Consider the following 16,952-nt stretch of genomic DNA (forward strand, 5'->3'; position numbering starts at 1 on the left):
CTAATACAGATTAAATATTTCTACTTACCTCGTTTGTCCGGATTCCAATCAACCTTGTTCTGCCCAATGACATGCCAGCAGTCACTGATTTCCCCCCTCCCCCCCTCACAACGACACAGAACACCCAGAACTTACCGGAAGCTGTAGGTGCTCATGGTGTCCGTGACGGACTGGCGCCCGGCCTGGCTGCCGTAAGGGGACCCACCCCGGGACGACCCGGCACGGGACGACCCCTTGGGTACGCCCAGCCAGGTCCTGATCCCCTCGCCGACGTCCTCCGTCCCCACGCTGGACACGGAGTCGCTGTGGACGGACACGGAGCCCTCAACACCCACGGAGACTCCCGTTGCACAGGGAGGCCTGCTTGAGGGGTTTCTTATTCGCTATCAGGCCACAATGCGAACGCAAGCACGTCTGAGTCGGGGTGTGGACCGATGGCCCCAAGCTTTAAATGTATCCTGTCCATTTTAGAGTTTGAATCCAGGGTAGGATGCAGGTCGATGTTAGGTTGGCATTCCGAACTGAACAATGCAAAAAACACCCAAAGGCAGCTCAAGGAATAGACCTTAGAGGAGAACGATTGGGTTGAATTAAAACCGACCAATCACGTCAAAGACACTGAGTTCTATCACCATGGAGACGGCAGGATCAATCGATCAAAACCTTCAAGGTGTCACATGGACTTTGATCCCTTCCCTCCAATACCCCATGGCCTTGAGTCATCAAATGTCAACAAACATAGTCAGTAAGCTAAAACTCATCGCCCAAACATACATAAGCATGGCTCAATTGTCCCAAGCTAATGTTTTATATATGTATGCATACATAAATTATTGTTGTAGAAGAGAGTTGCATTGAAGTTTGTTGCCTGCAGTCTCTTGCCACACTGCCAATCAAGCAGTATTCCCTTTTTCTCATTTCACCATTTAAATGTAATTATAGCTTAGCTAAGTTCAAGATGTGGCATTATATCTCCAAACTATCACTTCAGAACAGACTTCTCACTTAAGACTCCCTTGCCAACATCCCCAAAAAGAACAGCATGTAGTTTCCTTGAATGAGGATCTGCTCTTAAACGAAATAGAAAAAACATTAGACGGATGTCTGTCTCTGTGTAACAGTTAGTATCCATGCAGCGAAAACCACCTTCACGCAACATTACATCCCATTATCGATTGAGCTCTCTGTCTCCCTGTCTGTCTGTCTGTGGCTGTGTGTCCTGTATATCGTTCGATGAGAGTCGAATGTTTCTGGTGAAATTCAGCTCGCAGCCATAACAACCAAAGAGTACAAAGCCAATACAGGCGATGCAATGACATAGACATAGACGCACACGCACGCACGCACGCACACACACACAAACACACAGTGTCACAGATACAGGAAACCACACACACACATCCATGAGAGCCCTTACAGGTCTTTCCTTCGAGAGAGGGATTCCGTGGCAGTGTGAGTGCTGGATCAAAGAACACAGTGAGTGCACAGATGAGCATCACACGTATGAATGGGCCAATGGAGACGCCTGGGCTGCAGACATTCAACAGGAGATCCAACACGGCGAGTTAGGAGGTACCTCTCAGAGTCACTGTCGTCGCTCGACTCCACCTCCTCCAGGGCAGCCTGCAGATCCACGATGCGACGGATGGACGTCTCCAGGTCGGCCTGTAATGTCTGTCGGACGGCGGTGAGCTCCGTCACCTGCATTTCCTGTACCGATAAAAAACAACAACAAGGATGTAGGGTTTTTTATGAAGCCAAGGTCATTGTGGGGTCAAAACGGTCAATGGAAAACCGATTGAATCTTCTACAGGGTGCGTGTGTTCAAGGTGTATAGAGATCAGTAGATGTTAGGTACTCTGTTGATTCTAGTCCATATTCTACGACTCAGTAGAGGAATACTATTATTTTCAACACCAATATGAACATTATGACCTTGGGTGTTCCTGGTGTGTTTTCATTCATGAGGCGTGAATGGATTAATATTAAGTTGATTACCATGACACCTCATGCAGGTACAATCAGGGTATTGTCTGGAATAATCGTTATTTATGCAACTCCTATCATGAAGATGACCCATCATTTATGACACTCATTATATATGAGGAGGATGATGTGTTTTGGTTAATTGTTGCCGTTTGATTCGTTAATAACTATGCCCCTGCCCTGTGTGGAATAAAACACTCACTCTCACACGCCGCTGCAAGCGAAGAGGCTCTCAGAGTTATTAGCTGCACGTCGGCCACAAGGAGATGGGAGGGGGGGGGGAGGGGGGCTCCTCATACAGACAAACGTGTGTGCACACCTGTGTGTGTGTGTGTGTGTGTGTGTGTGTGCTGGTATGCACGCATGTGTGTGTGTGTAAGTTAGCGTGTGTATGCACACCTGTTTTTGTGTGTGTGTGTGTATGTGCGTGTGTGTACGTGTGCGCGTGTGTGCATGCACGTGTGTGCGCATCTTTGCGTTTATGTGTGTGTGCTCGCGCATATGTGTGTCTATGTGCCGTCTCCATAACCTTGAGGGGACAATGAGGATTAATCATGGCTGTGCAGAGAAAGCTGGGAGCAGAGAGGAAGAGAGGGGGGGGGGTGGTGGAGCTGTGTGCGGGTGTGTGTGCAACCGCTTTCCGTTCTGGGTGTGTATCTATGACACATACATTTACCAACGGCTAAAGGTCATGCTAGAGAACATTGATGTATAGTGGAGGTGGAATCTTCCTCTGTTACTACACGGATGTAGAAGTGCACCGAGACGTGCACACATGCACAGCTGTGCGTATGTAGATACATATTACACACACACGTGAATATGTACGAGGACATAGGTGTGGTATGACAGAGAGGTGACGTAGGGGTTGTGTGCTGAGTGATGATGATATAGGTGGTGGGAACGGATGGTAATGTAATTGATGTACAATATGGTGGGGTTGATCTAGCTTTACAAAGCTGGGTGTGTGATGGTGTATTCTAGTGGTCTGCTGATAACATAGGGGGTATATGCTAGGGTGGTGATGACACAGTGTATGTAGGGTGGTGATGACACAGTGTATGTAGGGTGGTGATGACACAGTGTATGTAGGGTGGTGATGACACAGTGTATGTAGGGTGGTGATGACACAGTGTATGTAGGGTGGTGATGACAGTGTATGTAGGGTGGTGATGACAGTGTGTGTAGGGTGGTGATGACACAGTGTATGTAGGGTGGTGATGACAGTGTATGTAGGGTGGTGATGACATAGTGTTTGTAGGGTGGTGATGACATAGTGTTTGTAGGGTGGTGATGACAGTGTATGTAGGGTGGTGATGACAGTGTATGTAGGGTGGTGATGACATAGTGTTTGTAGGGTGGTGATGACAGTATATGTAGGGTGGTGATGACAGTGTATGTAGGGTGGTGATGACATAGTGTATGTAGGGTGGTGATGACATAGTGTTTGTAGGGTGGTGATGACAGTTTAGTAGGGTGGTGATGACAGTGTTTGTAGGGTGGTGATGGCAGTGTATGTAGGGTGGTGATGACATAGTGTTTGTAGGGTGGTGATGACACAGTGTATGTAGGGTGGTGATGACACAGTGTATGTAGGGTGGTGATGACACAGTGTATGTAGGGTGGTGATGACACAGTGTATGTAGGGTGGTGATGACAGTGTATGTAGGGTGGTGATGACAGTGTATGTAGGGTGGTGATGACATAGTGTTTGTAGGGTGGTGATGGCAGTGTATGTAGGGTGGTGATGACAGTATATGTAGGGTGGTGATGACAGTGTATGTAGGGTGGTGATGACAGTGTATGTAGGGTGGTGATGACATAGTGTTTGTAGGGTGGTGATGGCAGTGTATGTAGGGTGGTGATGACATAGTGTATGTAGGGTGGTGATGAAATAGTGTTTGTAGGGTGGTGATGGCAGTGTATGTAGTGTGGTGATGACAGTGTATGTAGTGTGGTGATGACAGTATATGTAGGGTGGTGATGACAGTATATGTAGGGTGGTGATGACAGTGTATGTAGGGTGGTGATGACAGTGTATGTAGGGTGGTGATGACATAGTGTTTGTAGGGTGGTGATGGCGTGGATATGAGGCCCGTACCAGCTCCATGCGCCGGCGGCTGCTGTCCTGCTCCCTCTGGGTGAGGTCTTCCATCTCCAGCCTCATGTCATGGAGGCGGTGCTGGTAGTAGACGCAGTTCTCCCGCTCCCGGGCCTCCGTCTGGGCACTCTGCTCCAGCTCCTCCCCGAGGCGCACCACGCTGTCCCTCAGACGCAGCACCAGCACCTACACACACACACACATGCAGGCAACAAGCACACAAACAGGAAAACACACACACACAAATATACACAGATTTAAAGGCAATTACATAATATAGTTTAGAGAAGGATATTTCCAAATACTTGTTTATTATCACACCTTCTACCAAACATAGCATGTAAATACTGTCTAGGTAGAGATTTAAAGACAGTTGGCACCAGTGGATGGGGGAACCTGTTGGGTGGTTGACGGCAGACACCCCTTCATCACAATGACATACAAACAGGCACAGACACACGTGCGAGAATCCTGTTTCAATTGAGTCCTCTTACCTCAAACCTCTTCACCTGCCCCCTGTGGAACTCCAGCTTGTTCTCCAGATCACAAACACGAGCTTCCTGTTTACTGACGATGCTGCGCCCCACAGTGGATGACTCTAGGAACTGCACCCTGGAAACACTAGACTGGAGCTGTGAGAATAAAAAATAATTATAAAAAATTAACAGATGGATGGTTAAATGCATTATTTATTTGAACCAAATCAACACATATATCTAAATACATATATACATAAATAAAAAAATCATGGTGTGAACATATCAAAATAAACACAAAAATACAACATTTATGAAAAAAAATAGATAAATAAATGAATAATTTAGCTTAGTTGATGGTCAGATTCAGCATCACATTGATACTTTGGGTCAAGATGCAACCCCATTTGCGTCTCAGTCAGCTTGTGCGTCGTCCCCTGGCTCACCTCCTCCAGGAGCGTCTGCCTCTGCTTCTTCACCTCCTCCAGCTCCGCCTGCAGCTCCCTGATCTGGGTGATATCGCTGGAGGACTGGCACACAGAATACAACCCTTTTAGAGGATCACTTAGATATGCAGGCTCCTCACAGAGGAAATTAATTTTCACAAACAAGAGGAGTGGCGTTTTAACACAGACACACAGGGTGTTATATTACAATGCATGACACTTGGATGTATACACACACATATTGAAAAGAGAGATCTGTGCTCACGGACAGAGAGAGAGTGGGAGAGACAGAGAGACAAGGAGAGAGGGAGAGACACACAAGGAGAGAGAGAGACGGACAGAGAGAGAGAGAGACGGACAGAGAGAGAGAGAGAGAGAGAGAGAGAGAGAAAATGAGACACACACACACACACACACACACACACACACACACACACACACACACACACACACACACACACACACACACACACACACACACACACACACCCAAACAGACAGAGAGTGGGAAAGGGTTAGGATTCAGATCCAAGTAATGGTAACAAACAATAATAAATTTGACATTTGATATTTTACGGGGCCGACTTTATTCTCCCTTCTTTAATTTAAATCTTATTTTGCATGCCAATCATGCTCTTTTGTAATGAATTGAGAAACTGTTGATATAATTCAACCTGGTGGTATGTCCTACACATAGGTCCAGTGGTTTATTCTAGGTGACACAGGAGTTAAACACAGAGGGACATAGTGTGTATAGGTCAAACACAGACACAGTGCTGTGTTCTAGGTGAACCAGGACTCAAACGCGTGCCTCTAGGTCCTACACATAGACAAAGTGGTGTGTTCTAGGTGTACCATGACTCAAACCCGTGCCTCTAGGTCCTACACGTTGACAAAGTGGTGTGTTCTAGGTGAACCAGGACTCAAACCCGTGCCTCTAGGTCCTACACACACACACACAGTGGTGTGTTGAATGGGAAAGCCGGCACCTGAGCGATGAGGGCTTTGTGTTTCTTCATGAGCTCATTCAGGTCCTCCTGGTCCTCCTCCAGTCTCTTCAGGAGGTCCGTCTTCTCGTGCTCCAGGAGCATCAGCTGCTCATCAGCCTGGAGGAGGAGCAGGAAGAGGAGGAGGAGGAGGAGGAGCAGAGGGAGAGAGGGAGAGAGAGAGAGAGAGAGAGAGAGAGAGAGAGAGAGAGAGAGAGAGGAGTCAGGAGGAGAGATAGATGGAGGAGAGAGGAGGAAGAGGATTGGGAGGTAGGAGGAGGAGGAGATGGAGGAGGAGGAGAGAGTAGAAGAGGAGGAGGAGCAGGAGGAGGCAAAGAGTAGGAAGAGGAGAATTAGGAAGAGGAGAGAAGAGGAAGAGGAGGAGATGGAAGAGGAATAAGAAGAGGCAGAGTTGACACGTTGAAATCGAAAAACACGCTCAACTACACACACACACACGGACAGACTGACAACACACCCACACACAGACACCCAGCCTCACCAGGCTCTTGTGTTTGCAGAGTGTCTCCAGCTCTATCTGGGCGTTGTCCAGCTCCTGGGAGAGGGTCTTCTGGAAGCCCTCCACCTCGTCCCTCCTGGCCTCACTCTCCTCCAGCTGAGAGGAGCACTCTGTTAGACGCACTGCACCAGGGGGTGGGACTGTGTGTGTGTGTGTGTGTGTGTGTGTGTGTGTGTGTGTGTGTGTGTGTGTGTGTGTGTGTGTGTGTGTGTGTGTGTGTGTGTGAGTATCTGTGTGTGTGTGTGTGAGTATCTGTATGTGTACGTGTGTGTGTACGTGTGTGTGTGTACGTGTGTGTGTGTGTGTACGTGTGTGTGTGTGTGTGTGTGTGTGTGTGTGTGTGTGTGTGTGTGTGTGTGTGTGTGTGTGTGTGTGTGTGTGTGTGTACGTGTGTGTGTGTGTGTGTGTGTGTGTGTGTGTGTGTGTACGTGTGTGTGTGTGTGTGTGTGTGTGTGTGTGTGTGTGTGTGTGTGTGTGTGTGTGTGTACCTGGCAGTGCAGGCGCTCTATGTGCTCGCGGCCCCAGGGCTGGCTCTGGGGCCCGTCCACGGTGGACAGCAGCAGCTGGGCGTCGACCAGCAGGGCGTGGGTCCTCTTCAGGTCCCGACGCAGCTTCTTCTCCACGTCGAAGTCCCGGTGGCCCACCTACACACACACACACACACACACACATATATATAGATACACACACACACACACACACACACACACACACACATTTAAAGACACACAAAAAAAAAAAAACACACACATACACGCACATATATAGATACACGCACAGTCGCACACACACACACACATATATACAAATATACCGCAAACACATACACACACACCCACACGTTTACAGACAACCCAAACAATAATTATGATAATAATGTTTTCATTTAATTTGGTAAGTCATTTTCTGGGAGCTCAAAAACAGGGCAGGTAAAATCTGTAAAAAGCATAGCAAATGAAATGGTAAACAAACAGCAATTAAAGTTAAAACACAAATATCTTTGTAAAATTGGAATCTCGCTTGGGTCTGCTGGAACTGGACATCAGTGAAATGTTATTCCACCTCATTCTGATCACACACATGAGGTCACAGAGACATTAAGTCCTCCATCATCTCAATTCCAGCATCACTGCAAAGGACATTAAGAGAGCTCTCTTATATTCATTATGCGCCCGCCTGCTGAGACAGAGTTTGAGGCCGGTTCTAAGCACAGCCAAAGTCATCATGTATCTCAATGCTGAAACTCTGGTGATTTTAAGCTAAGCACCTCCATGAATAATGGGTAATGGCATTTTAATGAGGTTTCTGTAGAAAAACAACAAGCCTATCCTTAACGAGATAAAACAAAGAAAGAAACCATTATTGGATTACACCGTATTAAAAGTCTCCCCTAGTGTTGCAGCACAATATGCTCATCAATGCTGTTGTTTTGTGTATACTTTCACTCACATATTGCATAGGCTCAGGTGGTGTATTTCCAGATTAGAAAAGGTACTAGGTTGGATTGCCTGCGTCCACAGTATACCAGTATAGCCTAACCCCTACCTGTTGCCTAAAGAGCCCGTGAACCCAACAGTGAACCCCACTTTTTGTTTGTTTCAAACGTGGTCATTTGTGTTATTTGATCTTTAACATAGTAAGTATCATAAAGTTGGTGTGGGTCATAACCATGAGGATAAACCTCCCCCCTCTTTCCTAAACTCTACCTAAAACATTCATTTTTAAACAGAATAGTTCAAATTCAACCCAAAACAAGGGGTTCACTGGCTCTTTAAAGGTGCTGTAGGTAAAAATGAAGAGCTATTATTTGAGTAACTAATTTTTAAATGCCATAGCCCTCCGTCAGCCATAAGTGAGGGAAATGAGTTGTGAAAAAGCCTCTTCTCGCAGACTGCACCCGCGTCAATTTAGATTTTAGACCGTCCAGGCAAATTCCTGACCAATCTTATCCTGGATGCAACACTTCGTGGGGCGGGAGGGAGAAACGTAGGGAGGCTAGGGAGCAGGGAGGGAGGAGAAGTTTCTTCTGTGGTGGTTAGTTTCAAAATATTGCTGTTTTCTCTCTCTTGTAACAACTCTATATCCAAACCTAGAGCAGCTTTAACGATACGATACTTTACAACTTTATTTGTCAGTTTGGGCTGAAATTCCTTTTTGCATCCCTGGGCAGCTCATTTAAGGAAAGGAGGACATATACATACATATAAGACATATAGCATCAATAGACAAACATGTAGACACGACTTAACGACTTGTTAGCCGGATCACTTTTGATAAGCGCGTGTGCCGGAGCAACAGAAGGACTCAGCGGCCGCGTGTTCGGCGTACCTGGTCGCAGAGCGTGGCGATCAGCCCTTCCAGATCATGCTTCTCGTGGACCACCATCTGCTTCTCCTCGTACTCCTGCTCCAGCTGCATCTCCATCTGTCTCAGCTGGACCAGGAGACAACCCCACCACCATCAATCACTCCAGCCAGCCATCGCTTACTGAGCATTAGTTTTAATTACACACCACACCGGCGAACAGCTCCAAAGAGGATCAGTGTGGTCGGACCTGTGGGCATGTATGTCGATGGTGATGGGAGTGGTGCGGTGTTTGGTCTTCGTGTGAAATAATGGAGGTAATGGTTTGTATTTTCCAGACGGCAATTCATTATAATAACAGTAATTCATTATTATAATAATGATTGCCTGATGGGAGGATGCTGATTAGGTCGTCTATTGTGAAACTATGTGTGAGAGTGTGTCTCTGTGTTTGTGTGTGTGTGTGCGTGTGTGTGTGTGTGTGCGTGTGTCTGTGTGTATGTGAATGTGTGTGTTTGTGTCTTTTCTTTTCTTTCGAGAACAAAAATTACTCAAACTGTCGTAATTAAAAAATAAATCCTATAGCGTCTCGACAACCGACAAACAAACACGCTTAGGAAAACATTCTGTAGCGAACCACAAGGGAAACAAACGATTAGTTGCCATTAAATTTGTTTTGGAAAATTATGTGTTGTGTCTTCAAGTGTTTTTTTCCAAATCTGTCAACACTCAACACTCAAACTTCACTTCTTATTCTCCCCAGTCCAAGAGGCAGTGGGAACACAGTAAACACTGTTCGCTTGGTTGGGTTATTTGCATGATTAATGTGATTGGACAAGACCTCAACAAGGCATTCAAGTGTCCTTATTGGCTCGGGCGAAGCTGAATAAAGTTGCACCAGCTGGAAAATAACTTGAAATTGAAAATCATAACAAATGTTTTGTTGATGAAAATAAGTACTCTTCTAAAATAAGACAGAACTGCATTGATCCCGGATGGGAAATAATCGTCTATACCTCCAAGTATCCCTAAACGAGTGGTCTAATCTGAACCCCATGTCCTGTCGTTTTACTCGCATTCAGATGCTCTAAAAGTGGCTCAACAGAGTAGTGCTCCATTATGCGTGTTGTGAAAAAGACAAGGTTAAAAAAACAACAACAACTGTTTCTTTTAAAAGTTGGACAAGTGACATCATTATTCTTGTGGGACCAACTGAGAATGCAAATCCTGGACCAATGACGTCACTGGTCCAACTTTTCCACAGAATACACTGTACTGTATTCTGCTTACGACGCAGTACCCCGTGTAGCGGGGTGGGACGCTGCAAGAGGGGGCCGGTTGTTCCTTACTCGTCTCTGGGAGGACTTGTGGACGTCCTCCAGCTCCTCCTCCTTGTCCTCCAGCTCCTTCTGGTGCATCTGCCTCATGCGCTCCATCTCCAGCTCAGAGCGCATGTGCACCTGAGGGGCGGGGCACAGCGGGCAATGGTCACATGTGGTGCATGTGCGTGCACGGCGGATTTAATGACCTTGCAAAATGTAGATTATGGTGCAAGCGTCTGAGTGTCTGAGTGTGTGTGTGTGTGTGTGTGCGTGTGCGTGTGTGCATGCTGACCTGCTGCTGCTGCTGGATCCGGCCGGTCAGGGTGCTGACCTCCTCCTGGCCCTCGCTGGCCTGGCCCTCCAGGAGGCGGAGCTGCTTCTTCAGGTCCGGGACCGAGTCGACGGACAGGTCCAGGGGCAGGCTGAGGTCCCGCACCTGGCTGCACAGCTCGTCCTTCTGCTGGCCCAGACGGGTCACCTCCGCCTCGCTCTCCTGGAGGACAGACACTGGGTCAGGGGAACCCTCCCGTCTCCGGCTCCACACAGACGCACCCCTAGTGTGGACCCTGGGGGGTATGGTTCTGTAGTGTAGTGACTCACATGTTATGTTATATTATATTGATCAACATACCGGTAGGTTGTACTGATAATTTATTCCTGGTAATACACCTAGGTGTAGTATACATAGGTTTATATTTACAGCATTTATTAACACACTTGTAGAGTCCATATATACAGTATGTTAACCCACCTGTAGGTTGTAGATTGTAGAGTATATATATATATTTATTAACCCACCTGTAGGTTGTAGATTGTAGAGCATATATATATATATATATATATATATATATATATATATATATACAGTATATGAACCCACCTGTAGGTTGGCCCTTAGAGTGTATATCTGGCCGCCCATGGCTGTGTTCTCCTGGGTGACTTTATCCTTGAGCTCTCTCTCATTCTCTGCCTGCTCCAAGGCCTGGGTCAGCTCACTGTCAAACCTGCAGCACACCATTATGTCAATATGTCAGTATGTCAAACAAAAATATGTTACAATTATTACAATGTAATAGCTGTGATTTCAGCGTCATTTGTTAGAAAAGGCGTAGCCTTCCCGTCTTTGAGAATCAATCACAGGAGCCTGTCAATCACATTGACAGGCTCCTGTTGCATGGCTTGCAAAACTTCCCATTGGTGGCGACAGTTCGGGAGGGCGGGAGCCGAAAAGGAGGTTGTTTTAGGCTGTTTTTTGTTGTTTGGTGCCCAAATCTTCTTAAATCCCCTTTAACTGTTAGAGATTCATTAGTGAGATTCTCATGGAGGTTGTTCCATGAGAATCCGGTACCACAGAGCAACCTTCAGGTGCAGGACTGTCACATTTCAATCGGTCCATGTTTATGACTGAGCACTGGTTCTATGGCCTGGGTGGGGGCCCCACCTCCTCTGCTTGCGGTCCAGCTCGTGGATGCGGCTCTGCAGGCTGTCGGTGAGGACCCGGGCGTCCTGGAGGTCAGAGGTCAACCGGCGGCACTGACGCTTCAGCTCCGCCGCACTCCTCCTGGACTGCTCCAGCTGGGCCTGCAAGGAGGACACCTGCACACACACACACACACACAGGTAGACACACACACATACACACACACACACACACACACACACACACACACACACACACACACACACAGACAGGTAGACACACACACCCATACAGACACAGACACAGACACACACACACACACACACAGTCAGTGTTGGGGTCCCCAGCAGTAGTGAGAGGTGCAGTCTGAGCAGATTGCGGTCTGGCACCTTGGTGTCTAGCTGCTGCCGGGCCTGTCTCTCCACCTCCAGCTTCTCCTCCGTCTGCTTCAGACGCCGCCGCACAAACTCTACCTCCGTCTGGGAACACTCCAGCTGCACCACCAGCTCCTTGTCTGAGGAGGTGGAGGAGGAGGACGAGGAGAAGGGGGGAGATGGGTTTATGTGTGTGTGTGTGTGTGTGTGTGTGTGTTTGCGCATGTGTGTGTGCGTCAGTCCTTGTCAGTCCTTGTCAGTCCTTGTCAGTCTGTCTGTCTGTCTGTCTGTCTGTCTGTCTGTCTGTCTGTCTGTCTGTCTGTCTGTCTGTCTGTCTGTCTGTCTGTCTGTCTGTCTGTCTGTCTGTCTGTCTGTCTGTCTGTCTGTCTGTCTGTCTGTCTGTCTGTCTGTCTGTCTGTCCGTGTGTGTGTGTGCATAAATGTGTAATAACAGCTATTCTATGTGAAAACATATCTATTTATTTCCCCTTTTTTAGCTCTACAATCCACCCCTCATCCCTGCCCCAGTAGGACCAATCAAAAGAGCCCTCCTCCGGTCTCCAGGGAAACCTACCTGTCGCGGGCCGGGCCGGGCTCTCCTTCACATGGACCTTCTGTTGCTCCTCCTCCAGCTGCTTCTCAAGGGTTTCCATGGCAACCTTGCACTGGTCCAGTCGTGTCTAGCGGTGGACGTTTAGAGTGGAGAAGGAGAACTATGAATAAGGGGGGCGTGCTCTTCACTCTTAATAACCAGCTCCGCTAGTTGTTGCTTTAATATATCATACTCAAGTTGTTGTTTGAGTTTGAGATGGAAATGTGGCATTTTAACAAGAGCCAAACTATGAACGACACCGACAGTGAATCAGGAACTCATAATTCAGTCAAAAGTAATTGTTTCATCCAGTCATTTAGCCAATTAGATAATTCTCTCATCCATTCCCCCGTCATCAAGGCGTTCGGTCATCCACTCCTCCACCCATCTATTCATCCAGTGACTCAGGCTGTCACTCATCCTCTCCTCCAACCATCCAGTTACCATCCAGTCACCCATTCACCCAGTAACCCAGGGCCCAGTCACAGAGTAACCAGTTCCCCATTCACCCAGTAACCAGTCCCCCATTCACCCAGTAACCAGTCCCCCATTCACCCAGTAACCAGTCCCCCATTCACCCAGTAACCAGTCCCCCATTCACCCAGTAACCAGTCCCCCATTCCCCCAGTAACCAGTCCCCCATTCACCCAGTAACCCACCCACCCAGCCTTTTCACCTGCAGCTCCTTGTTCTCCTTGCAGAGCCTCAGTCTCTCAGCTCGCTCCACGTCCAGCGCCTGGCCCACCGCGTCGCCACGGAAACGCTCGTCACTGAGCTCACAGGTCACCGCCGTCACCTGATGGGTCGCAACCGGTCGAGGTCACATGGCGTGCGTAGGAGTGTGCGTGCGTGCGTGCGTATACATATATATATATATATACATATATATATATATATATATATATATATATGTATATGTATATGTGTATGTGTATGTGTATGTGTGTGTGTGTGTGTGTGTGTGTGTGTGCCTTGGTCTCCAGGATGTCTGTGGTCTGTCTGAGGTCATTCCTCTCCTTCTCGGACTTCTCTAGTTTTCGTCTCAGAACTGATAACTCGTCCTGTTTGAGAGGAAGAATGAACCTGATTGAACAGCCCTTCTACCCCAATAGAAACTCACTGTAACTTAGCTTTCAAAGTGACGGTTAACAGGATCTGAACACGTAACATAACCACAACATATCACAGAGGGATGCATCCATTAACACACCTTCCAACATGAAAGGAAGGAGAATGTCCTGAAGTATATCAATAATAGTCTCTAAGTCAGCTAATTAACTTGGATGGTAGGGGTGTGGTCTGAATCCCCTTTCCCCCCTTGCTGTTTTGGGGAGTTTGGACTTCCTGAAACGCCCTTGCCATAATGTCAAGAGGACAGGGATTGGTCTCGGTTGGCCACGTGAGTATACGGTATTGGGTCAGCCACCTAGGGTCAGCCGGTGAAAAACATTGGTGAGCAGAGATGTGTGTCATGAAGGAGCAGGTAGGCTTTAGGAGGCCGTTGCTCTAGGCGCCCTACAGGGAGACTGAACACCCTGGAGGTCTCACTGCAGGCGGACTCCCTCGACGACTTCGATCCAACTGTGATCACAAGGACTAGGAAACGCCCCTATGCCCCCAGACCACCACCCCCCCCCCCCCCCCCCCCCCCCCCCACCCCCACCCCCCCAACCCATGGAGCCAGTGTGTGGCGGTACCTCCTTGGCCCTGAGCCTCTGGTTGTCCATGTTGACGTTGAGGAGAGGCCGGACCCTGCAGAAGAGCTTCCACCAGCACCACCTGCCGACAGCCCGCATGGCCCTCAGGTTCCTCTGCACACAGCTCACCGCCATCTGCTGCACCTGCACGCACACACACACACACACACACACACGTGTAAATAAATGCATGCATGCACACGGACATGTACACAGAAACGTTGATATGCCCGCACAGAAGTTCATATACACACACATACACATTAATATGTACACACACAAGTTCATGTGCACACACAACCACACACTCACACACACATAGGTTCATATGCACGCACGCACACACACATGTGTACACAGACACACACACACACACACAGAGTGTTCAGAGACACATAGGTGGACAGGCACCCCCGAACACACATACACACACAAACCAATGTATACACACACATACATAGACACACAATCATTGCAAGGGCACACGCAGATGCAGATAAACATTTGCACACATACACACACCACACCCACATGGGACGCACCACCCAGACATAAAAACATCAAGCACACATCTGTCAGCTGGTGATGAAAGATGGCAGTTTGTAGAAACAGTCTAGATTACTGGATCCTTCCATTTTTTGATGTTTTTCAATGCGACAATGTGGTCTCTCTCTCTCCCTCTCACCCTCTCTCGCCCTATACTCTTATATTAACGCAAATAGCGTTGCAGACGATGATTAATAATTAGAATCATGATTAATTACTTGCAGATTGAATGAAGATAAATATTCACTATTAACATAAATTAGTGAATTTAATTACATTTAATAAATCTAATGAGACATAACGCGCAGGTTATCCACTGATCCACTCATAGTTATCCTGATTAGAATCAGTGCACGCCTGTCATTAAAACCTCATTAGAATCGGTTTACATTCGTCATTAAAACCTGATTAGAATCGGATTTCCCTCGTCATTATAACCTGATTAGAATCAGAATACACTCATCGTTTAAAACCTGATTAGAATCGGATTACACTCGTCGTTAGATCACGATTACAACACTCGATGAGAGGCCGGGCTCCCGTCCTCCACCGACCTTGAGCCGGCGGTACTTCTGCCGGGCCAGGTGACCCGTGCAGGAGGCCTGGAAGTGGAGCAGCCAGCCGCTGACCAGCTGGTCTCGGAGCCTCTCCAGGGACTGCAGCACGCCACGCCTCATTAGTACCTGTCCGTTACGGAGACACAGCCTGTGTAGTTTATACTGTAGATCCCCCCGTTTCATTCCATTGATTTCAATAAGGACTAAGAATAGGAAAAAAGTCAATATAAGAATGCGAATTATGAAATAGAATTGCAAAACAACATCAGTTGGCGGTTGAAAAGATGTTTTTGTGATTAGGACAAATCCCAATGGTGTAACCTCACGATGATGGCCCTGGGTAGATTGAGCGTATTTTGGTTCATTATATATTGTTTCTATAATATGCAGTAGGTTCTATGGCTTGGTTCATACTCTGCTGGGGCCCAGAACTATGCTCTTCTTATCCAGATCCAACTCTACCAGCAGTTCCTCCACTGCCTGAGAGAGAGAGAGAGAGAGAGAGAGAGAGAGAGAGAGAGAGAGAGAGAGAGAGAGAGAGAGAGAGAGAGAGAGAGAGAGAGAGAGAGAGAGAGAGAGAGAGAGAGAGAGAGAGAGAGAGAGAGAGAGAGAGAGAGAGAGAGAGAGAGACAAATGGAGAGCACAAGAACGAGAGCACGACCATTAAATCCAATATTACTGTTGAATTAATTGCGTTCAAACAGCAAAGGCCGTAGGTGTTGCCGGAGAGGCAAAGGAGGGCCCACCTTCCTCTCGTCGTGGGCGACGAACACGGAGGCGTAGCGCTTCACGATGACATTAGAGAGAGCCTGGAAACGACACCTGAAGTCTCCCAGAGGCATGTGCTCTGGGTAGCCTGGAGAGAGAGCGAGAGACATAGAGAAATAGAGAGAAAGACAGAGAGAGAGAGATAAAGACAGAGACAGATACACAAAGATAGAGACATAGAGACATAGATAGAGAGATATACATAGAGAGACAGACAGAGAGAGAGACATAGAGACAGAGACAGAGAGAGACAAAAGTAGAGACAAAGAGAGACATAGATAAAAAGATATACAGCGAGACAGTGAGAGAGAGACATAGATACATAGAAACAGAGAGAGAGACAAAGATAGAAACAAAGAGAGAGAGAGAGACATAGATAAAAATATATAGAGAGACAGAGGGAGAGCGAGAGAGGAGAGAGAGAGAAACCTTCATAGTTAAAGTAGATAATACAAGTTACAGAGACCATAAAAACAAAAAATCCAAAAGAGAATATCACCACCTTTATGCTAAATATTTAGCAGGAATTATTAATGGGGCTCTTTAATTACCCTGACTCCTCTTTTGACAGCGAGTACAACAGTTTTGGTTCATTAAACTAATTTGAGACTTCTTTCCAAGAAGACTTGGCAGCTTTATAAGAAATGGGTCTTTCATAATAAAATTGATATTCAGAGAAGGGAGCAATGTTCTCTGTGAACGGCCAGGACTCTACTGGGGAGACTTTCTATTCAACATCTCAGAATTGAGTTCACTATAGGCAGAAGAAGAAGCTTTTTACAGTGACAACCATAGAAGTCTCAGCTGCCACTGCCTTTTCATTCACAAGGCTAACATGCTACATTCATTGGTTCTCCA

The 16,952-nt window shown here is 47.2% G+C and overlaps 1 protein-coding gene across 1 annotated transcript in view; it reads right to left on the minus strand.

The window, feature by feature from the left end:
* The window catches only part of myo18b (myosin XVIIIB), a 33,603-nt gene that overhangs the window by 1,760 nt on the left and 14,891 nt on the right, over positions 1-16,952 (minus strand). The window contains exons 19-40 of the mRNA XM_030342237.1: positions 16,073-16,182; positions 15,741-15,806; positions 15,324-15,452; positions 14,224-14,367; positions 13,498-13,587; positions 13,203-13,322; positions 12,509-12,614; positions 11,951-12,075; positions 11,583-11,737; positions 11,022-11,145; positions 10,434-10,634; positions 10,169-10,279; positions 8,844-8,948; positions 7,004-7,159; positions 6,498-6,611; positions 5,999-6,115; positions 5,010-5,093; positions 4,582-4,719; positions 4,088-4,273; positions 1,577-1,710; positions 1,418-1,459; positions 136-303 (exon numbers count right to left, since the gene is read on the minus strand). Of these exons, the coding sequence (XP_030198097.1) occupies positions 136-303; positions 1,418-1,459; positions 1,577-1,710; positions 4,088-4,273; positions 4,582-4,719; positions 5,010-5,093; positions 5,999-6,115; positions 6,498-6,611; positions 7,004-7,159; positions 8,844-8,948; positions 10,169-10,279; positions 10,434-10,634; positions 11,022-11,145; positions 11,583-11,737; positions 11,951-12,075; positions 12,509-12,614; positions 13,203-13,322; positions 13,498-13,587; positions 14,224-14,367; positions 15,324-15,452; positions 15,741-15,806; positions 16,073-16,182 (2,725 nt within the window). The remainder of the gene's footprint in view (positions 1-135; positions 304-1,417; positions 1,460-1,576; positions 1,711-4,087; positions 4,274-4,581; positions 4,720-5,009; positions 5,094-5,998; positions 6,116-6,497; positions 6,612-7,003; positions 7,160-8,843; positions 8,949-10,168; positions 10,280-10,433; positions 10,635-11,021; positions 11,146-11,582; positions 11,738-11,950; positions 12,076-12,508; positions 12,615-13,202; positions 13,323-13,497; positions 13,588-14,223; positions 14,368-15,323; positions 15,453-15,740; positions 15,807-16,072; positions 16,183-16,952) is intronic.

Source organism: Gadus morhua, chromosome 19 (genome assembly GCF_902167405.1).
Source record: "Gadus morhua chromosome 19, gadMor3.0, whole genome shotgun sequence".
Taxonomy (NCBI): Eukaryota; Metazoa; Chordata; class Actinopteri; order Gadiformes; family Gadidae; genus Gadus; species Gadus morhua.